This window comes from Centropristis striata, chromosome 13, assembly GCF_030273125.1.
Source record: "Centropristis striata isolate RG_2023a ecotype Rhode Island chromosome 13, C.striata_1.0, whole genome shotgun sequence".
In the NCBI taxonomy this organism is placed as follows: domain Eukaryota; kingdom Metazoa; phylum Chordata; class Actinopteri; order Perciformes; family Serranidae; genus Centropristis; species Centropristis striata.
The window spans coordinates 5,629,239-5,643,528 of NC_081529.1; the positions used below are offsets into that span (position 1 = coordinate 5,629,239).

A 14,290-nucleotide genomic window follows, 5' to 3' on the forward strand; every position below is an offset into this window, starting at 1 on the left:
AGCAGTGCGCACTGCACGGCAGGAGGCAACATTACCGCTGCTTAAAGAGAGGCAGTAAGACTCACTAGGCCTACATCAGCAGCAGCACTCTGTTGACATGGAATTGTGTTTTTCTACAATAATATATCTTTGACCATATAGATATTATCACTCATACATGAAATAAAATTAAAATAAAACATTTTTTAGAATTGCTCTTGTGGGGCCCACTAGTGGCCACGGAGCCCTAAGCAGTCGCTTAGTTCGCTTATGCCTCAGGCCGGCTCTGAAGCCTAATAATCTATATAATATCCAAATATTGTTGTTGTTATTATTATTATGGAGATATATTATTCAACTCTTTACATTTACTAAAAATGATGTCCCAGTCAGAGGAGCGTGTGGCATCGCTGATTGGAAATGTTTCTATTCTGGCAGCACCTGTGGTGAAGGAGACGCTGACGCTCCGGTGTCCGAGCCAGATAACGGTAAATAGCAGAAGACAACAACATTTAATAGCCTCAGCTAGTATTCTGTTTCAAGAATTTAATGGTTGCAGGGAGTATTTATTTTAAATTATGTTTTAATGATAAATAATATAGCCTAAACATACTTTGGTTTGTCACTATTAAAGAACTAAACACGGCAGAGTTTTATCATCTCCAGGCATCAATACTATAGTCTGATCGTACCCTCCGCAAACGTCCAAAGTGATAAATGCCGAGCTGTGCATAGAAATGATCTTACGCTCACTTTATGCTCACTTTACGCTCACTTTCTGGCGTACGCTCGTTTGATAATTAAGGGCCATTGTGCTTAACCTAATACCACGCAAACACATAATATTTCATGTCTGTATTGAACACATCCATTAAACATTCATAGTGCTGGTGGAAAAAGTAAGTGAACCCTTGGATTTAATAACTGCTTGAACCTCCTTCGAACGCTTCTGATAGCTGGTGATCAGACCTGTACAACGTTCAGGTGGAATTTTGGACCATTGTTCTTTGCAGAACTGCTTCAGCTCAGACATATTCTGTGGATGTCTGGTGTGAACGATTCTCTTGAGGTCGTTCCACAGCATCTCTATTGGACTTAGATCTGGGCTCCGACTGGGACACTCCAAAAGGCAGATTTTCCTTTTTTGAAGCCATTCTGTTGTAGTTTTATTCTGATGTTTAAGGTTATTGTCCTGCTGCATCACCTATCTTCTACTGGGCTTCACTGACATTATTCTGTAGGATACCTTGATAAATTTGAGAATTAATTTTCCCCTTGATAATGGCAAGCGGTCCAGAACCTGAGGCAGCCCCAAATTCATGATGCTGCCGACACCCTACCAAATCATTGGAATAATGTTCTCATTGGTATGCGGTGCCCTTTTTTTATGCCATTCATAGTTCCAATGAGTCCTTAATGTCTTTAGCTGTTACTGTAGGGTTCTTTTTCCCCCACTGAGCTTTCTGCGTTGTGCCTTTAGAGTCAACTTGCCTGGTACCTCGGCAGTACAGTACTAAATCGTCTCTATTTGTGGACCATTTGTCGAACTGTGGACTGGTGAATACCTGAAGTCATTGAAATGACTTTGTAACCCCTTCGGGTCTGATGCAAATCAACAATTCTTGGTCATAGGGCTTCAGAGACCTCTTTTACTGGCAAAGCATGTTTCACATCAGCAGATGCCTTCTCAAAGAGTTTGAGTGTTTTTTAAAGTAGCCCTACAGCTCCCTCAAGTCTTGTTTCATTTCTTGGACTCCATGTTTGTTAACTCCTGACTCCAATTAGCTCTTGATAAAGTCATTAGCCAAAGGGTTCACTTACTTTTTTCACCATCACTATGATTTCTAAATGGATGTGTTCAATAAAGACATGAAATATTATAATTGTCTGTTTGGGTAGATTTAGGATTAGGCTAAGCACTTGTTTGTCTGTACTCTGGACTTTTTATGACAAATGAATGCAGAAAGCTTGGTAATTTCAAAGGGTTCACATACTTCTCCTTGAGCTTCTTGACACACTTACTGATGAGCAGTTTCTGTGAGATTATAGGTTTGATCGGCAGTCAGTGGCCAACAAACTTGTTGAATGAACATTCAACATTCTCTCTTTGCTGTCCTGCAGTTACTAAATGTAGCCTACTTCAGTTCTTTCTCCATTATCTCGTTCCAGTCTCTTATTGATAATGTTTTTGACTGACCAGCGGAGGTTAGACCTACACATGGGTCTATATGTTCCTATCTAAGTGAGTGAGTGACTTTGGTTGCTTGAGCCTGCTGGTCTGCTGTGCTCTTTTATGATTGCAGTATGTGCCTGCTTCTCATGCAAGCAAGACGTGAATGGGGCATATATTTTTAGCAATCCACATGGACTACGTCTGCTATCGCATTAAGAGAAGCTTAATCTGCACGAACGGCCCATCACTTACTAGGGTGGTGGCTGGTTGATGTCTGTCAGCATCAATTCAAAGATTGGAATCCTATTTTATCTTTGAGATGTGTGAGTGACAGACTTGCGGTATATTATCATTAAGTGTAGTATTAATTGTTTTTATTACTGGAACAAAAGCATAATACCTACTAATATCCCAATTATTCACATCATAGATACTACAATTAACTATTCCTATAACACATTGCCCACAAAATCGCACTGACCAATCAGGGTTAATCATATATTAGGTTTTGACCTAGACTTGTTTGAGTACACGGCAAATAGGGTTGTTGAGAATGACAAGATGTGCACTCGGAGTCGGAACAGATTTTCCCCACCACTGGATTCCTTAAACTATGTGGAGTCCTATACTTGTGTGCATTTATTCCCCTACAAGACAGGAGGATCAGAACTACCATTCTGACAAAATTCATACAAGACCCTGACTGTAAAGTCATCACTGTCGTTGCACAGTGGCCTGTTGGCACACGCCATTCGAGGATTCCCACGGAAAGCATCTTTGTGACAGACTTTGAGGATGGGAGTTGTAATGTTTTGATGATCCCTACAAATGAACAGCTGGTTTGTTAGATTTAGAATTAACAATCCCTTGAAACATAAAGTATTTGATATATTTTATTTACAAGCCTTCATTTTAACAACATAATGTATGCAGAAGTTTATGAAAATTATAATAGAGAAAGACTTTATTTCTAGAATTAGACAAAAAATATAACGGCTCCCAAAAAGTGCATGGGCTGTGCTTAATTTAACTTGCCAGAGCTTTTAAAAAAAAAAAAAAAGTGAGCATGATATTTAAGCTCTGACAACACAATAACTCCCAGTCTGTTTGCTGATAATATAATGTTTGATTTTGCTTCGGCCAATGCAGTGGCTCATCTGTAGAAATGAGTTACATGTGAACTGCAGCCTTTCAGTTTCATATAATGGTGCAACTGATAAGACAAAGGTAACAGGATGTTATTTCTTATTTCTGTGGCTCCATTTCTGCCCTCATGTTCATCATTTACAGCATTGTTTCTTGTCAACATGCAGCACTCTGTTGCAGCGGGGGCATGTGTGGTATGCATCCTTGAAGTTTTTCATGAAGAAAGGAATCAGGCAGCAGCACAGGACCAACCTGCAGAACACACACACAAAATTACAACATCAATCTTATTTAAAGGTTTAGATTTTTAAGGATTTTATTTATGTTTGTCTATTGTTGGTTTCCAAAACTGTTGGTAAGGTTTGGGACACATTCACATTACACTAAAGAGATTAATTTAATTAAAAACACAAAATGCACCATAGAGCAATGTCCAAATCGCAGGAGCACAGACACATAACACACACTCACCCGCAGCAGATGAAGAGTAAGCACATCAGCCAGGCGTACGTCCCTGCTTTGTAGGTGACGTTGGTCATGACCTGCTGCTGGCAGGAAGTACAGGTGGTCATTCCGGGATTACGCCCCAGCGCTTTGTCGTAACTCACATACTTGCTTTTGCCATCTCCAGTTTCCGTTCCTGCACCTCCTCCACCGGTGTACACTGATGGAGGGAGATGGGAGGGAAACAAAAAAGTTAATAACTATGTACTACACCATGTACATATAAGGTTTCTGATGTGCATGTCCATAAAGTGTAACATAAGGTGTTTACCTGGTGCGGGAGTATTGCCGCTGTTTGTGTGAGGGTTGAATGGGGTGTGGAGATTGTAAACCTGCACACCACCGTCAACTGGACCAGAAGGAAGTAAAAGGAGAGACAGAAACAAGAGTTAATGAGACAAAGTGATGATGATGATGATGATGATGGTTTGTCTGAGCATGTTTAGGTTTACCTGGTGTGAGGTAGGGAGGAGCTTCACCTGAACTCATTGAGCTGCAGAAAGAGAGCATAAACATAAAAAGAAAGATTGTTAAAAAATTATGCTTTTCTTATTTGTTCCTATTTTGCTCATGTTTTTTCTTTAAATTGTATGAAAGAGGCAGCAACAACAAGACCGTGTAGGGAAAAAGATTTACACCATTGAGGTGATTTATATTCGTCCTGCACAACTTCTTTTAGATCATTTTGCATGCAGAATGGCGGACTCCGCCACTTACAGTAAAAAACCACAGCATAGAAATAAATAAATGTATTAGCTATTGCTAGGAAACTGCCAAACATAAATAGTGTTGAAAACAGTGTTTATTTAATTAAAATCACAAGGATTTTAACTTAATGTCTTATTCACAATTAAACCAAAGATTCACAAAAACGTGAACTCTTTGGTCAAAAAAATGACAAATAAAACTGGAATCGATTTAGAACATAATGTTTGTCGATAATAACACAAGCATTTCTGTCCACAAAGTCTACAGTAATTACTGTTTTTACTTTACAGCTCAGGAATTAATGTGATTAGACCAGTCCAATCTACAAACTACCAAACACGGTTACTCTTTAACTTCATAATAAGGTCACAATAGACTGTGGAAAAACTGTAAAGAGAAAGCAGTGTTTCATTATTATTATTATTATTATTATTATAACATAATTAGACTTGCTTAGAAGTTGCTGGCACTTCATTTGTTCAATTTGGAGAGAAATATTTGTTTTGATGGATTCATACAGTTATGTAGCACTGACTGTAGCACTGTGTAGGTTTGAGTTAGTGAGATATTGTGCACTATATATACTTAATTAGGTATTAACTGCTAATAAATTAACAGATCAATAACTCCATACTGTAACACTGTTTCTGTTTGTCACAAGCTGCTCTGTTGTTTTTTAGCCCCATTCATTGAAAATCAAAAGGCATGTAACCAGTTAACTATAATAAACCCTCACAGGAAAAACCTGCCTAAAAGATGCACATGACTCTTCCTCTCTACATTTCTCTCTTTTGTCTCCCCTTTCCAGTTCCATCTCTCTTTCCATATAAACAAACACAAACACACTAGCATGACTAAGCATCTATTTTCCCACACAAACACACACAGTGCATACACTTGCTTGACTATCATGTAACATCCTCTCTGTATACGCCTTACAGTTTCTCTCTAATCCCCCCCATCTACACACTCACACAGACACACACATTTCTCGGGCCATTCATTACATGCATTGAGGTGTAGCCATAGTTCATCACGAAAAGATGACAGACACATTTTGTCTCTTTCTCTCTGTGACACTCACACACACACACTCACACACACACACACACACACAGCCTGTATACACCCATATGTTGGTGCAGGAATGCGACTGAGCTGCATGCTTCTCTGTGTGTCACAGACCAAGGGTGTGTCACTGCAGACAACTGCTGTCTCGCACAAATCTACCAAAAATCTGTTGAGACAGCTCATCTGACATCACGTTGACAGGTTCATTTTAAAAGTGATGACTGAATATATACATGAAAAATAAGGAAGTAATAAAATGTGTTTGTATGTGGTTCTCAGCATTTCACAGTTCAATCGTTCCAGTCTGATTCCTGGCAGCAACCTGTCTGTCGATTCTGATGAAGGCTTCCAGTAAGTAGAGTCAGTAAGCTGACTGACATGGTAGAAGCACTGGTTTCAGACATGCGGCTGAGTTGCTCTTGACTTGTTGGCTGAGTTCCTCTGTGCTGAAAGCAGCTGGTGCAACATTAATTGGAAACTTTGGGTGTGTTCGGCACAGGTTAGTCAAGGAAAATGTTGTTTCCAGCAGTGTCAGAGACCTGTTTTTCTATGAATGGTTTACAAGTCTTCTATTACATTGAGTGAAGCTTAAAGAAGCACTGCAAAGTGGCTGCAGCAGTCATGATGTTAATTTTAAGTATGAAAGCAAAAATGTGTTGAAAGTCCAATCTCAACGGTGTTTCTGTCATATTGAAATGGACACATGAAACAAATAGATGAACAAGTAAGCGCTGAACTGAATAAGTAGGCCAAATACTCAAAAAGTTGTGATGCTGATGTTCCTGTCATCAGACAGGACAAAAGGCTGCTGATGGCAACATCTGGGTGTGGCTTCCTAGAAATGTATCGACCACATTGCAGAGATATTTCAAAACTACAAAGGTAGAAATTTAGAGGCTGTTGTTTAAACAGTTATGTCCTCTGTGAGAGAGGACAAGGTTACACAACCTCAGGTCTCATGCTTCTCTGAAGCTTCATGACAGAGGCCTGGGAGTGGTTTAATGGGTGCAACTGATCAAGAAAAACTGATCCAGTTAATGGGCCAGATGTAATTACTACTACTATTATTATTATTATTATTATTATTATTATTATTAACAAAGAATCACATTTTGAGTACCTTGACAGCTTTTTCTATGTCTGTTAGTCTGTGAACAGATTTTGTAAACGTGTCACAGCTGTGGGAACACTTTATGCCCCTAGATCGATTTGGCGTGCCAAATGGTCTTTACCTAGTGTTACCATGTTATTACTATCATCATATCCCGGAGAGCTGATGTTGAGTTCAGTGAAACTTGCTCTTCCTGATGAGAGTTAACACCCTGAGACACATCTGACTCATAGGTGTGGTTTTACTGTGGCATCTGTGCTGGTCAAACCGGCACAGGTGTGTGTGTGTGTGTTTGTGTGTGTGTGTGAGGGAGCGAGAGAGAGAGAAATGTTCAGCTGACAAAGGATGGGGTAATTTAGAATTGGAAATTACCCAGTCAATCACTTATCACTTCAGATAAAGACACGAAGTTAATCCAACACAATACATTTTGGTTATTCAGAACTCAAGACATCATCCAAATGTTCTGTCCTAAATTGATTCTCTCACTTTCAGTTTCACCCTGGTTTTGATCTGACCCCAAATCAGCCAAAAATCACAGTTCTGCCCACAATAGATGGCTGTGTATCTGGCTTACATTATTAGAAATTAAAATGAACCATTGTAACAGTTTATGGTATCTTGGTAAAACTATAAATCAGTTCTTTGCATTCTTGTGATATAAGTACTTCGTTTTTATATTTATTTCTGTATTAGCAAATAATTTTAGGTGAATGACTTGTCAAATTAAGCTAGTTTTAGATTCAGTCAGATCTCAGAGTGTATTTGTGCTAATTAAAAAAAATGGTATGTCAGTTGTTTGGAATATGGGTTATTCCACATTCGGTGACAGCATGTGGCCTCTAGGTTAAAATTAGGTTAAGCATTTCCGGTGTCTAAACCCTTCAGCAACATAATGTGACAAACATCACTGTATGTCAGAACCACTTTGAGAAAGATCCAGTCATGTGCCATTGGTTGTATGCACAGCATGAAATCTGACAGCATCAAACAATCCACAAGTATTATGGAAAACATATTTTATCCTACTGTTGTAATGCTAATGCCATTTCTCTTGAGCTGCTACTGCCAGAATCGCTGCAAAACTATTACAACTTCTCCTAGTATCACAGTTACAAGGTTGGGGGGCATCTCAAGTCTCTGTTTTTCACTTAAAGTGTTTGTGCAAATATTCCATGGCAGATCCCCTCTTTTAAAATTACACTGTTACTATCTGCAGCAGGAATGACTCAAAAGCATATATAAATGTGCCAGGAGCTTAACAGTAGTTCAATTAAAACCTAGAAATACCAGTTCACAGAAAAAAAACTGCATGTACCTTTGGCTACACCCATTGCTGTAGGTACTGCTCAAAACCTTAAATACCAAACCCACAAATAATATTAATAACAAAATAACAAAAAGAAACAAAAATGAAAGGCAAACTCTGAAAGCCTAACCCCAGCCTACCCTAACCCTAACCCTAAATAAAAACCATCAAATTCAAAATGACTTCCTGTTGAAAGATATTCCTGCCGGCTGAGCTGTCGGCTATAAAACCAGTAGAGTCTCTTATCTTGTTCCAACATCAGAAAGAAAACAGATTTAGGTAACAACAAATTCATGACGGTGATTTAATGTGAGATTTAAAAGTTTTTTTCTTCTTCTATCTCAACTTTTTATAAAATTAATTAATTAATTAAAAATCATTGTATACTGATTAACTCCTGTTTCGTCTTCAGTTTTAAATCCTGTCTTACAAACTCAAGAAACACAAATCTGTACAATCAAATCCTTATTTTCCCCATACATCCCATATTAATCTCTCCCTGTCTTACCTTGGCGGGGGGTTGTGGTCAGTATGCAGAGATGTGTGTAAGCTGCTCTCGATGTAGAGTCCAGACAGAGTGTGATATCCACCTGTCTCACCTGTACCTTAACATGCCTATCCCTGGACACGCCCACGGCCCAGCCCTCACCGACAAAGAATTTAATATGCAGCGGGGAATGAGTCATTCAGTGATTTAGGTGTAGCTTTCAAAGGCTGTACTAGTTGTCTTTTTAACATGTTCTTTGTTTCTGAGGGATTATTTTAGGGAGTGTGTGTGTGTGTGTGTGTGTGTGTGTGTGTGTGTGTGTGTGTGTCTGAATAACCAGTTTGCCCTCTGCTGCTACCTATTCCTAGAGCAGACATCTCGACCTGATACAGACTCGAGGCGATCATAGTTTTGTCTTGGAATGTGTCCAGAAAGGCCATGGACAACACTTGAGTGACAGAAGTTTACATTTGTTAATATACACTTCAATTTTGACAATTCAGTGTTTTTCTCAGCATGGAAGAGAGCAATTACACGATTGGACAAGATGTAGAATGTAGTGTTAAAAAACCCAGATTGTGAAAGCATAGAACATTATCATAGAAGTATACGAGGGTTTTTACCATACCACATTAAGATAGCAAGACCTTCAGTAACACTAACAAATCCATGCTGTCATTTTGCTGTGGGATGGGTTTTTTTTGAAGAAGTGGATTTTAAGGGATTGCATGGTGAGCAATTCTGTTCTGGAAACTGCTGAGAAAAGCCCCTTATTGTCAATGTACACAGGGATGTCATACATAGGTTTTGTAAAGTTTCATGAGGCTATGAATGACATGTCTTTTTATACAGAAATATTCAAAGACAGCTGGGATCGGCTCCAGCCCCCCACGACCTGAGTTCGGATAAGTGGTTAAGCATAATGAATGAATGTAGATACCCTACCTGTTCATGTGGAAAATTACAGTTCAAACACTCTGACTCTAACAGCTGGGTTATCTGTGCCTTTTAACATTTTTTTGTTTTTGCCTTGATGTCCAAGGCTTTAAAACTACTTTCTGTTTTTAAAAGGTATTTAAAAAAATTAAATGTAGCTTGGCCTTGGCCTTAGCACAGCCTTAGGGACCCTGACAAATTCAGGCTCTCTTACAGTCCTAAAACAACCTACGGTTCATCCATGGCTTGTTTAAAATCAATAAGCAGAACAAGACATTTTAATTTCTTTCTGTGGCAGTGAGAAACAATATTCCCCGACAGAAGTAAACATACCTACTCAGATTTTGTGATCTTCTCTGTGTTAACTAAAGTTCTGTATGCTTCCTTAATATAGCTGTATATGTTAAGATGCCATGTGTCTGCTAAACTAGAACACTGGTTAAACTACACACATTTACAATACACCTTATATTTCACAAAAATATAACCTGTTTAATATAGGAGGTATAGTTGAACATCATCTGCATAACATCAATATAACATTCATAAGGAGAGATCACTGCTATTATATATGCTATGCTATATGATACAGGCTTGATGCTAAAATGTGTCAGCAGATTTGTCAGCCCATTCATTGTAAATACATTCACCCAAAAATGTGTCAAATGTGTCAAAAAGACATATGATGATTTCTGCCAAATATACAGACATTAGCATAAGGAAAAAAACTTGATTATTTTAATGAAATTCTGAGTAAAGCAACATACAGTAGGGGTCATTAAATATGAGTGCTATTGCACATTTTTATCTTTGAGAATAAACAATTTGCCAGCACGCCATTGGATCAGGTGTGGTGACTAGGGCAAAGGTTACCAGCATTTCTTATTTCCAGCACCCAGAACAGAAACATATTCAAGAAAAACACATTGAGAATATATTTTGTCCCAAGAATCCACCTACAAAGGCTTTTAAGTTCTTACATGTTATATGATTTTGTGAGGAAGAAATTGCCAATCCTGTATTTCAGATAGCGAAGCCTGTGCTGTGTTCTCATCATGCAACTAAAGTTATCTTTTTTGTGAATGCTCTTTGAGAATGCTCATTCACTTTCTTAAAGATAATTCTTTAAGATTTAGAAGAAGAATTTTGAATATTTGAGTGTTCTCAAACTTCTCATTTAGCTCTCCGCTAAAAATTGACAAGTATATTTGTGAAAATAGCAAGCTATTCCTTAATGGCTGGCATAATGTTTCAAATGACATTTGAATCTTGCTGTTCTTTAAATGTTTGTTTAGCATGTTGCTGGAAACAAATGTTATGAAAGTAAATCTCAAACACAAAGGACGTACTGTATGTAAAAACCCGACCAATCCCTTGACATTGTTTGCCAACGGTAGACAAAAGGCTCGTAGGAGGAGATAAAAGATGCACCGTTGAAAGGTTTGGCCATAGAAAATGCTCCCAATACAAATATTAATGCTACTTTTTTTAATGTACAAACCTGCGAGAGTTTCCTTTTGTTTTGTTTACGTCATTGAATTTCAGCTGGAAAAGATTCTGGGAAGGTTTGCATTTTCTCTCTGTCAGCTGGGAGCAGGCCAGTTGAACCACATTTTTCGACTGTTGGTCACTGGATGACAGCTGCTGGGGTTTAGGGCTTTGCCTAAGCACACCTTATGTTTATGTTGAGGGAGGCTGGGCAATAATTGTAGTGAATCTATTTCCAATCTCAAGCCCATTATAAAAGGCAGACTCAACTCTACCGATGTTTTATAATTACACACTAATGAGTACACACATAAACATGAGGGTTTTTCTTTCTATTTGACTGTAATCAAGATCCAAGAGATTGGAAATACCCATTCTTAAGGAATACAAATTCCCAATTCTTTCTTCAGCCCAAAACACCTCAGTCCAAGGAGCTACAGTGTTAAAGGTGTGTGAGTGTGTCGGGTGTTGCCTCTGCTCATGATGTCAACTGGGTGAGGTGGTTCAGTCTGTGTGAGTGTTTTGATGGGCCGGATGAACAACATTCCAGAGAATAAACCAATCCCTATAGTGTATAACATTACGTAGAAAGGCTGAGGTCTCTGTGTGTGTCATGATTTTGTCTATAAACCAGAACATTTTTCACTGATTACAGGGCAGGGGCTGATCCCTTACCCTCTGAATTCTGCAACATGCTGGTGGTTTGAAATGCACGTTTTCTTATAACCGGATTGTCATTCATCAAAGTCAGGAACTGTAAAAGACGTATATTATTATCATAGAACTTTTACATTTCTGATGCTTCTGTCAGGACAAATGACCAACCTAGGCATAAAATAGTCATATTTATACAGTTAACATATTATTTTGATCACTGAAACATCAAATGAACTGCAGGCTATTTACACAGAGCTGAGAGGAGGGGACAAGAGAAGTTGTAAAACCCATTTTTTTTACAGTGGCTGACTGAAAGAAGTGTGTTTTAGCATTTTGTTTTTTTGTTTTTAGCCTTAAGCAGATATAAAAAGGTTGTACAAGGCTTTAAAGCTACTCTCTTTTTTTAAAAGGTATTTTAAAAATTAAGATGTAGCTTGAAGCACAGCCCAAGGGAGGTGATCAATTAAGTTATCAGGCTCTCTTAATAGTCTTAAAACAACCCATGGTTCATCCATGGCTTGTTTAAAATGAATAAGCAGAACAAGGTATTTTCATTTCTCCGTGCCAGTGAGAAACAATATTCCTGTATAGAAGTAAACATACCTAATTCAGATTTCGTGATCCTATAGTTTTGTATGCGTCCTTAATATAGCTGTAGATGTTAAGACGCCATGTGACTGCTGAATTATTACTGACATAGCATCAAAGATGTCTAATGCCAAGAACACTGGTAAAACTGCAGACATTTACCATACACTCTATACTGAACAAAATTATAACCTGTTTTATATAAGAGGTATACTTGAACATCAAGTATTTTATTGGTCCTAGGTTTGATGTTTTTTTTTTTATTAAAGAGGCAAAGAAAGATACAGAAATATACTTATTTCTCTTTTAATATTTACTTTTATTACTTTTATTTTTCCCTTATGCTGAGTGGGCAGTAAAGGAATTTCTTGCTCTGATACAGGCTTGTGTCAGTGGATTCCTCAGCCCATTCATTGTATATATATGTCAATTATGTCAAATAGAAATAATTTATTCTTCTGCTGATTTTTATTTCAGGCAAATTTACGGACATTAGCATAAGGAAAAAAATGTGATGATTATTTGAATAGAAAAGCTGAATAAAGCAACACTCAGTAGGAGTCATTAGTGCTAGAATTACACATTTTTATCTTTAATAACAATTTTTAAAAAACTAAAAAGTTGCTCTTATCCATCCATTCTCGTCCGCTTATCCGAAAAGTTGCTCTTATACCAACTTATTTTTATATTATAATGTAATGCATCTCTATTGATTGTGACTGTTGGCAACAGGCAGATGGTGAGGGAGGAGGGAGTGAAGGAGGGGGCCAATGATGAGGGCAAGGAAGCAAGGAGGAGGGTAAAATCAGAAATATAAAAATAGCCTGTGACTCAGCAGGTATATAAATACTGAGTGTTTAAAGCTGTGAGAGAGTGTCTGTGTTTATCCACTGATGTCTCTCGTTTATTTGTCTTACACTTTGATGTGCTGGACAACATAAAAAAATTGATTCCTGTTTTGTTAAAAGGGATACATGTGTTGTGTCATGTTAGTACAACAATGAGGTCATTATTGTTTTCAAATGTATACTTTATTTGAATCAGATAGATATTTCTAAAACCTTTTTTTAATTATATTGCTTGGATGAGGACTGTAAATACTTTTTCAAACAACTAATAATTAAGTGAGTAAGTGTTTTCACACATTCAATCTAACTACAAGAGATATTTTAGTATCACACTTTTTGTCCAGGTAAGGCTTAGACATGGTATGCAGTTTCTCAACAAACAAACAAAAAAGCAGAAATGTAATTTACTAACTATTATCTTAAACATTTTTGTAATATTTGATAGTTAGTGTGATAGAAACAACTCAACTGCACAAGCATTACTCAACACAGATGCACACAGCCTACAGGCAAATCACCAAAAAGATGCATATCTACCTTTGCAACATGTGTCTTTTAGCAGTAGGTTATATGTGTGTGTTTGACTGCAACCTTTAGGGTATAACTAAGTTATTATTCCAGGAATGTGTCTTGTCTAATGAACTGGTTAATGGTTTCCTGGCATAAAGGACGAGGTCAACAGAGCAACAAATTAGCTAGCGAAGAGAAAAATTAGTATCATGTGAAGGCAGCTTAAAGGAATAGTTCAATTTTTTCAAGTGAGGTTGTATGAGGTATTTACCCACAGTAGATGTATTACCTGCAGTAGATGATCTGTGATCCAGACAGGAAACAGACTGCAGACAGGGGTCTGTCACAAAATGTATTTTAACCACCTAAACTAAGGCCCACCCGAAAAATGTTATACCCGTTTATGTTTACGCCATATAACGATATCCCCACCAATTTTTGTTGCTATCCACAGCCGCTTAATTTGGCACTTCTTTTTCTCAATGCGTAATCATCACAGATCGGCTGTTTCCGTCCGAATCAAACAGAACCAAGTCCCACTCATGGCAGCAGTAGCTCTCTGGGTCTGTAGGCATGGCTTTACAGTTAACACAGCGGCTCCAGCAGGTAGCTTGGGCTCTTACTTGGGCTTCATCTTAGGTCTAGTTTCCACAGAATTTTATCCTCACTCAGTCTCTGTCCGCAAAAAATGTTCTTCTGTATATGCTGGTTCATAAAGATATCCTTTTGTCTCCACATTGAGCAGCATTTCACTGTCGCTGTCATAATCACTCAT

At 37.9% G+C, this 14,290-nt stretch overlaps 2 protein-coding genes across 3 annotated transcripts in view; one reads left to right on the forward strand and one right to left on the reverse strand.

Annotated features, from left to right (window-relative positions):
• Positions 1-14,290, forward strand: part of LOC131983176 (pentraxin-4) — a 90,238-nt gene that overhangs the window by 60,181 nt on the left and 15,767 nt on the right. The window lies entirely within an intron of this gene.
• LOC131982802 (cell death-inducing p53-target protein 1-like) lies at positions 3,286-4,291 on the reverse strand. The gene is made up of 4 exons (XM_059347416.1): positions 4,255-4,291; positions 4,074-4,151; positions 3,770-3,962; positions 3,286-3,550 (listed from the first exon to the last, which is right to left on the reverse strand). Exons 1-4 carry the CDS (start codon positions 4,289-4,291, stop codon positions 3,433-3,435), a joined length of 426 nt encoding a protein of 141 aa, XP_059203399.1. The 3' UTR covers positions 3,286-3,432.

Coding starts and splice junctions, on each gene's coding strand:
- LOC131982802 (XM_059347416.1), bottom strand. CDS start 4,291: ATGAGTTCAGGTGAAGCTCCTCCCTACCTCACACCAG. Junction 4,152..4,254: donor TCCTCCCTACCTCACACCAG/GTAAACCTAAAC, acceptor CTTCTGGTCCAG/TTGACGGTGGTGTGCAGGTT. Junction 3,963..4,073: donor CGGCAATACTCCCGCACCAG/GTAAACACCTTA, acceptor TCCCTCCATCAG/TGTACACCGGTGGAGGAGGT.